The sequence below is a fragment of the Boleophthalmus pectinirostris genome, unplaced genomic scaffold (genome assembly GCF_026225935.1).
Source record: "Boleophthalmus pectinirostris isolate CB_2022bp ecotype Guang Dong unplaced genomic scaffold, ASM2622593v1 HiC_scaffold_2, whole genome shotgun sequence".
Classification (NCBI taxonomy): Eukaryota; Metazoa; Chordata; class Actinopteri; order Gobiiformes; family Gobiidae; genus Boleophthalmus; species Boleophthalmus pectinirostris.
The window spans coordinates 15,283,086-15,295,100 of NW_026571152.1; the positions used below are offsets into that span (position 1 = coordinate 15,283,086).

At 37.7% G+C, this 12,015-nt stretch overlaps 1 protein-coding gene across 1 annotated transcript in view; it reads right to left on the reverse strand.

The window, feature by feature from the left end:
• grm3 (glutamate receptor, metabotropic 3) overlaps positions 1–12,015 on the reverse strand; it is a 64,345-nt gene that overhangs the window by 2,776 nt on the left and 49,554 nt on the right. The window contains exons 9-10 of the mRNA XM_020934718.2: positions 10,904–11,036; positions 1,201–1,378 (exon numbers count right to left, since the gene is read on the reverse strand). Of these exons, the coding sequence (XP_020790377.1) occupies positions 1,201–1,378; positions 10,904–11,036 (311 nt within the window). The remainder of the gene's footprint in view (positions 1–1,200; positions 1,379–10,903; positions 11,037–12,015) is intronic.

The following is a 12,015-nucleotide window of genomic DNA, read 5'->3' on the forward strand; positions in this document are numbered from 1 at the left end:
CAAAAGTTATGAAGTTATGCAATGCACTTTTTATGACTCAAAGTGGTAATTACACCAAAATGATACTGGAAATGTGCTCATTAGATTGATAAGTGTAGCAGTCTGAATTGAGTTCTACACATTATCAGTCCAGTGACTTGCTGAAAGTGATCAGGACTTATTGGGGTGTTTAAAATAATTCTCCAAGCAATTTGTTGAAGTGTCATAACAGCGGAAAAGGCTAAAAAAATCTAACTTGATTAGACCCAGATGAGAGAAAATACACTTAGCATATTTTTCAGAAAAAATATTCACAATACTGCCCTGTTTTTGATGGAAAATAAATTCTCTGTCTAAATCTAGTTCTCAAGCAGCATAACTTTATGTAGTTAAAATGTAAAGGAACAATATGTAATTTTTGTTATACATATTTGGTAAGGATGGGATGAGACACAATTTGTACGAGATGAGACATGCCGTGAGATTCAATTCACGAAAATGAGACAAGACGAAATTTTGATATAATTTTGATGTTAATAAATAAATTGTGCCATTCAGTTCACACTTTTGGCTTTACAACTTTTTATTCATTTAATTTTATAGTTTTGCTGTCACTGTAGCACTGCTTTATTACAGCTTCTCAAGAGAAGTTGCTCAGCTTGATTAACCTCTTTTTTTAGGCAAAAATCCCACGAGATCAGTCTTGTGGGAATTCTGTCTCAAGAGCTTGTTGTCCCATTCACAATATTTGGCATTTGTTTGATTACAGGTGTTTTGTTTGCTCAAAACACCTCAGTGCATAGTCACCTCTCCACAGAACTAACCTGTAATGTGCACTGAATGCATCATCTGCTTATCTCTATGGAGAGTTAAGTTCATCACCGTATTGCACCCACCATAGAACAGTACTTTCCAGGTAAAGTAATTCTATTACCATGGACAAGAAGCAAGTGGTGGATGTAAAAAAAGTTACACAGTGCACCTTTAAAGAAAATTTCTGATTCTGATCTCCTGCTTAGATCTATGAAGGGTTAAGCTTATCACCCAACTGCACCATACAATATTTTCTAGCCAAAGCATTTCTTTCACCATAGACAAGAAGCAACCTCGCACCTGAAATAAAAATGTCTGATTTTGATCTCTGCATTAAAACTGTAATTATTTAGACAACATGTAGTATTTGATACGGTGTAGAAATGTTGGGAGCCCGGTGTTGCATACCATGGGAGGCGTAGGTGGTGGCGGCCCCGCTCACACTGAAGCGGTTGAGGTTGAGTCTGTGGCTGGTCACGTTTTTCTGTGGCTGAAACAGGATGATGTGGACCTTGGGAGCAAACATACAGCCCAGCACCACGAATCCACTCAGGCTCACCGAGATGCACATGGTTGTGGTCTGCACCTGCATGTGAGAGAGGGAGACAGTTAGCAGAGAAATAAACCTGAGAAAACACGCTGAAAATGAAACAATCTACGTACGACAGGGCTACAGACTTTTATGGTTTTCAAGTCATTACAAATAGAGAAATGTTTAAAGTGGGACTAAACACCTAAACTAAGCCCACAACCACATTTCAGATAGAGCTGTTAAACTGGGCAGTACATGGAGGACTAAAGAAGAGAATGAAGGGATCTGAACATATGAGGAACAATGTGATTGGTCAAATAGATCTTGAGATTTCCATATTTATTTATTTATTTATTTATTTATTTTGAAATAGCCTATATTAATGAAAGTATTTCTTTTTACTTTTAGTTCATTTGTTAAACATATCATTGCAGTAATAACGTGAGTAAACCAAGGATGACTATTAAAATAAACAGAAAGTAAACTGACTGGGTCAGGTCATCTGTAGCCTAACATTTGGGGGTCGCTGTCTGAAAAGTTGGGAACCGTTGGTTTACTATACCTAGTCTTTTTTGTGGCAACTTTAGTTAACTAGGTAAATTTGCAGCTTTCTTGTCAAAAACGCCAAAATCTAAGTTTGTGCTGACTCCAGTGACCGCTGCAATTTCCAGTAGTTGGTGATATTGCACAAGACTGCCCTTTATGATTACCTTAATAACACCTTGCTGCAGGGATGGAGTTTGAAGTGTGGATACCTGTTAGACCAATTATACCCCCCCTTTGTCTTCTGTCACTTTTTTTCTTGAATCCTTTTGGTACTGCCCAGTTTAACAGCTCTATCTGAAATGTGGTTGTTGGTGGAGTTTAGGTGGTTAGTCCCACTTTAAAATGTGAACTTTTGGCTTGTACCAGGCCTGCATACAAAGCTATAACCACCTGTGACAAAAGAAAAAAAAAACATGTAAGAGGTCTGACCCCAGAGACGGTCAGAGCTGAGGAGCAGACAGCGTGATTAAGATTTCGGACAGTGATGGATCTGCTTTATGCTAATCCAGAGCAAAGTCATTTCAAACACAAGATGAAGCTTTATGATCATCTGGGCCACTCGAAATAAATTACTACAATATCAACTAAATTAAAGAAGACAGAAATAAAGACTGCATTAAAAGGTCATCCAGGGGGCCTAGAATAGCAGTTTACAGGACAACTGATTTGTATTCAGGAAAACATTTAGTCACAGTGGGGTTGCGAGGTTTTGCTTGGTGCAGGGCTTTTTTGGTCCTAGTCTGAAGACGTCTGTGTAATCTCTAAATTGTCCAGGTATATTTCATTACAAAAAAAATCTTTTAGTTTTCAGGCGTGAATATATTTCACCAAATCTGTATGAAACTAAACTGAAACTAACTCACCCTAGTTTTTTGCAGTAAGGAGTATGAGTTGTTGGTTAAAGACCTTATATTATTATTAGTTGTTATTTAAGAAATTAGTAGTAGTTCAACGGATTTCATTGGAAGTGTATATGACATTAGACTCACAACATCGGGGGTCTCCAAACGTTTTCCTTTTGTGAGCTACCTTTACTTAATGAAAATGACAGAGAGCTTCTAGTTTTAGCGGTCACAAGAAATGGAGTATATTAAAGTGTCACGGTGAGCCTTAAATGAGATACAGTTAGATGCGTATAGAACATAAACTATTATCCATTTATTAGTCAGGTATCAAAAAATGGTAATAGACATTTAATCAATCAAAGTTTACTTATTCAGGACAATATGTGTAATTCAGAAATCCTTCGGCGAGCTACTTGGAAGGGGGTGGAACGCTACTGGTAGCTCCTGAGCTACAGTTTGGAGACTCTTGCACTTGACATATCACTGAAACCTAGTTAAGTTAATTATATTTAATAATTTGATAGAAAAAATACTTCCTGGTTGGCCACTGGCAGTAGATGCATACATAGAGGTAATTCCATAACTGTTACCAAGAAAAATTATTTGAAATAGGGATGCACCAATCCAGCTTTTTATGTTCTGATACTTATGTCAATACTATGGGTTTAAGAATATGTCGATACTCAATATCAAATGATACCAATTTCCTTTAACCATAAATGGCTTAATCTTATAAAGTAATTACAGAACTGCTTTGAAAATACAATACAAGTTCAATATTACAAGATATTTTACACAATATTGCCTTTTTACACCATTTTATATACCAAAATGGGATATCGATCAGACTGATATTTTAGTGACCGATTGCCGATCCATCGAAATTTTTAAAATCAGCGCCCGATATCTGATATCAGTTTTGTATCGGTGCAACCCCAATTAGAAAAACATGTCATATGCACTTAAAGCGAGGTCTGAATCAGAAACCTCTCTATCAGTTAGCGAACACCCAACCCAGTAGACCACTGTTGATCTATTCATTACTATTTAAACAGTTTCTGATGCAATTATCAGTGCGAGACTACAAGCTAATGTAAGATAACCGTAGTGCTTTAGCATCATCGAATCTGAGAAACCTGCTGAATAATTATTTCCATGGGCTTGTTTACTTGGCAGTGGCTCGGAGCTGTGGGTTTACCTCTGGATCAATACAAGACTTCATCAACAAAAATCACTGGGGACACACAGCGAGCCCAAACTCCATCTGCCTGAATCACTCAACGGATAGTGGTTTGTTTGGCGATCAAATCTCTCATGTCAGCATTGAGCGCTCATTCAGTCCCAGAGCTGAATGCATTACCTTTTTAAAACCTTAATTTAACAGTTTCCGAGATAATAAAGTGCACTTCAACTTCCTGTGTCGTCTCTGGATGAAAAACTACAGTTACAAGTGCTACCAAAGGACTGTCCTGAAGTGATCTAGTGTTTCTGTGTAACATAACACCATGCTCAAACACAGATACTTTCAGAATATAGAATTACACTTTACTATAATCAAAATAATATGGCTACTTCAGGTGTCACAATTTTCTGATCTGAAGATGACCTGAAGTTGTTTCCTTATCACAAACATACCTGAAGTTGTGTTTTGTTTCATTCACACATGTTTAACATGCAAACCCTCCATATTTAGGATCAGTTCTTCTCTCAAACAGAAAACGCTCTGCTATAGGTTGTGATGTTGTGTGGTAATATGAAAAGTGCTCCACTGTGTTTTTAACCTCCATACCCCTTCACAAAAATCATTTGAATGATTTCAGCCCTGCTAATCTCACTGACCAAAAGGTAAAAGATTTGCTAATCTCGTTCTTTGAGCTTTGGAGATGTAGACGGTCTAATAAACCAGACTTACTCAAACATGTGTGAAGAAAACAAAACACAACTCCAAGTATTTTTTTGATGAGGAAACAACATTCTAACATAGTTTAAATCTTACAGGATTAAATTTTCTGTAATACAGGACCTTTAATTAATACTGATAATGATGCATTTGTCTTATATAGTCTTGCTAAGCTAATATGGACCAAGATCCTGGCTCAAGCTGTGGAGAAAGTGCCCTAGACTTGCACTGCGGTGGCGTTTGTATTGACTGATTGATTGGAATAGTGTTGTTTTTATGTAATCTTGAACCAATCTTTCCAGCGTTCTGTCATTTTTTGAATCAACAAGTCTGCTTCACCCACCCAACAACTGCTCACCGGATATGTGCTTGGAGCCATATAAAGTGTCATATTATGAAAAGGTGTGAAAAATCTCTAGTCAATCATCAAACCCAATGCACTCAGTTGCTCCTGTGTAATTGGTTGGTCAGATATGTGTTAATGGTGTCCTCCAAGTGTCCTCATGTTTTTTGGATTTGTTTTTCACTTGTTCTTCCAAAATATAATTTCAACAGAAAACGGGACTAGTGAATGGTAGACTTAACAAGGATGGTGATAAAATATCTGGACAAAACAATGTGTCAAGAATGAAGTCCAATTTTGTTTGAAAAAATATGAATTAAACAGAAAAAATAGTCAGACATTCAAAATAGCCCAAGTTGATTATGTAATAAAATAGACCTAACTGTGATTATTTGGGTCATAATTTGAAAGAATTTATAATAACTACACCTTAATTAGCCTTAATAAAGCATCAACAAACACTTAACTCATAATAAAAAAATAGTTTACGATGACTGATTCAGACTTATTAATAAGTAACTTAACTAATATGCTAAACTTAACCACCAAATTAAGAAATTAGTTAACCTATTAACTATTTGTTCATTATGAATTAAGTCTTTATTAAGGCTTATTAAGGTGTACTTAATCAGATTTATAAAGTGCTTTTCTATCTACAAATCACTCAAAAACGTTTTACATTAAGGAAACCATTCACACACACATTCATACACCAGTGTACAGAGACACTGGAGGCAAAGGGGGTTAAGTGCCCTGCCCAAGGACACAAAGACAGTATTCATCGGTGTGAGCTGGAATCACACTACCAACCTGTGGAATCGGAGCCAGTAACTTTTAAAATGGCAAACTTATAATGGACAGTGATTCAGGCTTAGTAACTACTTTATTAATATCCTAACACCCCAGTTAAGTAGTTACAATTCCAATAAACAATTTGCTTATTATGAATTAAATCTAGGTTCTTGCTTTATTAAGGTGCAGTTATTGCTAATTGTAATCACATTTAATCAAAATACAATAATCTCAAACAACGGGAAACAAAAAATAAATCTAATTAATTAGTACTCATCTAAATAATTAGGACAATCAGGATTATTGTCATGTTATAACTACAGTAGAAAAATAAGACTCACAAACAAACAAACTCTTTAAAATACCCTTTGCTGTGGTTTACTCAAGTAACTGTAGCCACATAACTCATTACCCACACCTGCCTCTAGTATTTGTGGAGTTTTCATCTGTAAAGAATATATTTTCCACTGGATCAAATAGTCTTTTTTGCTTCTCCAGGTTACCACGGCAGCAACAGCAGCAGCAGCCTTGTGCATCCCCAATCAGTAATCATCATGGCTCCTGCCTCCTCTCTGCTCTGGCGGCTGGAGTTTGTTTACCTCACTCATCTTAAAGTCAGATTCCAAGGCCTCTGCTATGCCCTTTGATTGTGCATATGTGTGTGTGTGTGTGTGCGTATGTGTGTGTGCGTATGTGTGTGTGCGTGTGTGTGGAGGGGGTACGGGATAGGGGTGCACACTCTCCCCTCCACTCTTTACTGCTAAACCTGGACATGTGTCAGCACTCTCAGCAAGCCTGTCATCTCCACTGTGCAGCGTTTAGGGGTGTTTAGAAAAAAGTTGGAAAATGAAGTGTGACATATTTGACTTGGACTGACTTGTAAGCAGGAGCGGTGTTGGGAATGCAGAATTAAAATGAAATCGGGAGTCAAAGCACGGCAGCAAAGTGGGGAGGCATACTGAATAAATATATTGGATAACTCAAAACTAAATTGCGCATCACTCATAAATTTAATATTTTTTGTGAGTTTTTTATTCTTTTATATTTTGTTATTTATTATATGATCTGTCACCATCAATAAGTAAATTTAAAAAATCAATCAATCAATCAAACCAAATAAATAAAATGCCAAAAAGTATGTCAGGAAACTGGATAACTAGCCTAGTTCAATTTAAACAATTTAAATTTTTCAAAATACATGTAAACCCAGAAGCTACAATTGAGGTGTTGTGGTTTGAATTTCACAGATCCCAATAACACAGGAGGAGAAGCTGATATGTTTTGGATGCATGTAACAGTGAAGTCTATGGAGTAAGAAAGCTGTCAAAAATATTCATGCGCATAAAATAGAAATCCGTGCATATTTGGGAAATCCGTGCATATTTGGCTGTAGTTGCACATAAAATAAATATTTGTAAACTCTCAAATGAGTCCAGTCGTACATAAAATATATTGTGTGTATTTTATCCATCAGAATACGAATTGAAAAATTACGACGTCATGAATTACAATCACGAAATGAAAATTTACGATTACGCTTTCATCAGTACGAATACGAATTCACAGACAGAACTTTACTGTCAAAAATACGTCATCACTTCACAGACATTATCCATCGAGCAGAAGAAACATCGATCAAGATCAAGACTGCACATGCTCAAGTTTGTAGCAGAGGGTAAACACAGAGTAATAGCACAAGAAGCTCCAACAGCGACCAACAAGTGGGTTAATTAAAATCTATTGTAAAAATGTCTTGAATTCGGGAACCGAACGCTGCTGTATAATATTGTGTAGAAACACCTCCTTTGAACGGGAAATTGCACCTATATGTTAGATAACATAGTGGTAGCCAGTTGGCTAACATCCGACGTAACGTATCCCAGGCTAATTAGCAAATATCAGGTTCTCTGTAGTTTAGATTAAAACATTCAAGGCTACAGCCACAGCGAGCATCAGTCAGTCGCTGCATTTTTCGCATGAAATGCCACCAAAAGTTCCTCGGGACGCTGAAATGTCCCAGTTTACACCAAACACTACCAAACTGTCCTGGTTACAGACGTCACAGCCAATGAAATGTTACACATTACAGTTTAATGCAGCTTCCAGCATCAATTAATGTTCGTGTTTACAGGCAACACCTTGGTATGTTTACAGTATTTACCGGTAAGTTTAACGTCACTGTAACGTGGATGGATTTGCTAATTATAACCCATTATAACTCATGTATAACCCATTGTCTGAAATGCAGCTGAAGTGAAGACTGACTGATGCTCGCTGTGGCTGGAGTCGTGAATGTTTTAATCTAAACATACAGAGAACCTGATATTTGCTAATTAGCCCTGGGAGAACGTTACGTCGGATGTTAGCCAATTGGCTACCACTATGTTATCTAACATATAGGTGCAATTTCCCGTTCAAAGGAGGTGTTTCTACACAATATTATACAGCAGCGTTCGGTTCCCGAATTCAAGACATTTTTACAATAGATTTTAATTAACACAATTGTTGGTCGCTGTTGTAGCTTCTTGTGCCATTACTCTGTTTTTACCCTCTGCTACAAACTTGAGCATGTGCAGTCTTGATCTTGATCGATGTTTCTTCTGCTCGATGGATAATGTCTGTGAAGTGATGACGTATTTTTGACAGTAAAGTTCCGTCTGTGAATTCGTTTTCGTACTGATGAAAGCGTAATCGTAAATTTTCATTTCGTGATTGTAATTCATGACGTCGTAATTTTTCAATTCGTATTCTGATGGATAAAATACACACAATATATTTTATGTACGACTGGACTCATTTGAGAGTTTACAAATATTTATTTTATGCGCAACTACAGCCAAATATGCACGGATTTCCCAAATACGCACGGATTTCTATTTTATGCGCACGAATATTTTTGACAGCTTTCTTACTCCATAGAAGTCCAATTCACATTAGGCACAGATAATAGAATATTCTATTTCAGGGTACTGGAGAGGAGAATCTGACCGATAGTTGAACCTTGGATCTAGGAGAAGCAGTGTGGTTTTCGTCCCGACTGCTCTATTCTCTCCATCAAGTGCTTGAGGGTTCATGGGAGTTCAGGAGTTTGGATCTGGAGAAAGCATTCGATCGTGTCCCTTGTGGTGTCCTGTGGGGAGTTCTCTGGAACTATGGGGTTTGGAGCCCTTTGCCAAGGGTTGTCCGGTCCTTGTAGCTGTGGTAGCATTGCCGGCAGTAAGCCAGACTTGTTCCTGGTGCATGCTGGACTCTGCCAGGGCTGCCCTTTGTCATCGGTTGTGTTCATTATATTTATGGACAGAATTTCTAGGTGCAGTCAGGGGCCAGAGGGGGTCCGGTTTGCGGACCACAGGATCTCATCTCTGCTGATGGGTGGAGAGTCTCTGCCTCAAGTGGAGGAGTTCAAGTATCTCAGGATCTTGTTCACGAGTGATTGGAAGATGAAGCATGAGCTGACAGGCAGATCGGTGCAGTGTCGGCACTGATGTGGTCTCTGTATTGGACCATTGTGGTGAAGAGGGAGCTTAGTCGGAAGGCAAAGCTCTCAATTTACCAATCTACGTTCCTACCCTCACCTGTGGTCAAGAGCTTTGGGTAATGTCCAAAACAAGATTGCCACAGAGGAGGAGCTTGGAGTAGAGCTGCTGCTCCTCCATGTCAAGAGGAGCCAGCTGATGTGGCTCGGGCATTTGTTCTATATATATATATATGTATATGCACTCTCCCCCTCTGTCACCCTGTTATAACTGCTTAGACCCTTTCCACCTGCCTTCCTTGTCTCTCCAGTTTGGTGACTTCTCTGACTCGCAGGATTTAAACAAGCATTTTTCTGTTTAAGTCTCGTTAGGACAGACCCTACAGACTGTCAATTTGATGTAATGCTGTGACACCACTTTAAAATGAATTTGTGATGCAAGAACTATGGTGCATTGCAAAAGTTCCCAAATCAGTTGCAAATGTATTCAGACATTTGGAAAAATCAATAATGTGAATTCCTGAGGTGAATGTGTAAGTATGGTCAGACTCTAACCGGCATCTATCACCCAAACTAATAATTTAGAGTTTAATAATAGTAATTTTCCAGATTTATTCCTCCTTCGATGACGCACAAAGACACTTTACATTGCATTATTCATTCATTCCAGAAAATTATGGTAGCCGCTGCTGCCCTGCGGGTAGACTGAAAGAAGTAAAGCTGCCAGTCTGCACAATCTGCCCCTCAGATCACTACCAACACTCATACACACCTCATACTAGGCAAGGTGTCTTGCTTAAGGACACAATGGCACTATGCACTTGAGCCATTGCTGCCCCACCGCAGAACCTGGTATTTTCAACGAGCTCCCATCCACATAGTAACCAGACTCAGCCCTGCTTAGCTTCTGAGATCAGACAAGACTAGTTCAGGCATTCTCAAAGTGTTATGAATCTGGCTGCAAGATTAATTGAAATGGGTGCAATTAACAATTCACAAAGACTGCAGTTTTTGAAGTACCATCATTTCTTTTTCTTTTATGTCAATTTTCCTAGAAATGTTTAAAAGGTGAACTTTGGACATAATTCTATTATTAAAGCCCTAATTGCGAATTTAATAACAATTGCAATGTTTGTCAGAAAATTCACTATTAGATGTTTTCATTCAGCCAGTTCTGACTGCATAAGTTTCAAGGCACATTGCGCAACTTTTCTGGTGAAGGGTCCATTATCCGCTTGTCTACATGGAGATGTTATTTCTTTGTCTAGAAAGTTCCACAGTAGAGATTAAACCTTTCTATCTCAAGAGAAACAACTATAGGTTACATTGCATGTCAGATCTGTGGAGATGCAAACCTATACACAGAGAGAATCATTGTATTTTTGAGCGACAGAAACACTTGTAATGAATAAATGCTTCCCTGGAACATTCCTGCAAAGCAATAACATCTCCATGGAGACAAGCAGGTGATGGACCCTCCACCAGAAAAGTGGCACAATGCAACTTTAAGTTTAGTCATCGTTTAGTCTCACACAGTTGAGGATTGAACCCAAGGTTAGTCCCAAAATGCTTAACACAGTTCAGTATCATCATTAGTATAATAGAACAGTACAGAAAGGTCATCTTGTGCATTGTATTTAATTTTGTGAACGAATTATGTAACTGATTAACCGATTACCCTGTAGTCGCTGGAGGTGACGTAGAAGATGGGCAGGAAGGCCAGCCAGATGATGCAGGTGGTGTACATGGTGAAGCCAATGAACTTTGCCTCATTGAAATTTTCTGGACATTTCCTGGTTTTGAAGGCATACCTGAAGAGAAGAAGGGGGATAGACAAAGCACAACTCAGCAACGAGCTTTATATATTGTCTATTTCATAAAAGCAACTAGTATATTTGAATGTTTAATTATCTAGTAGAATTTCATACTAATGAATCATATCATATTCTTAAAGAGGGGATGTTTTGCTGCTATGGGGTATTAACTGCTAACACATAACATATTTATTCACATCACACCAGGTTTGTCAAGTTGTTATGTAAAGTTTTGCATCATGCTTTTGTATATTTATTGAGCTTTGGACAGAATCTTAGAAAATATAAGATATACCATACTTGAGCAATACTTCAACAACTTTTTCACTCTTACTTGAGAAATTTCTTGAACCTCTAATTTGTTCTTTTACTTAAGTCATAGTATTCTAAAGTAACATTTTTACGAGTACATGCTTTGGCTACTCTACTGCTGCTACTTACTGTTGCTACACTGAAATTCCCCCAAAGTGTGGCAAATAAACAGGTTATTTTATCTTGTATCAAACTAGCGTCTGATATACACTATCTACAGCTGACATATTACAAATGTGTTCAAATGAGGAGCACTTTCTCGAGCAGATTACACCACATGACATCAGCTGGAGCAACTGAGCAAACAAAATAATATATGCAGGATTACTCATTTTTCATTCATTCGTTCATCTGTTCCTTTTATGAAAACACTTTATTGTCAGTGACATAATCATTAACATACTCATCATGTGGATAAAACAAAGCACAACTCCAGCTATGTTTATGATGAGGAAATTACATTATATTCAAGGTCCTATATTATGCTATTTTTTGATCTATTATTGTTACATTGTTTCCTCATCAAAAACATACTTGAATTTGTGTTTTGTTCCATTCAGACATGTTTAACACACAAATCTGGCATATTTAGGTTGAGTTCTTCTCTTTAACAGGAAAACAGTCTATTCCACCTTGTGATGTCATGTCGTAATGCAGGAAGTGC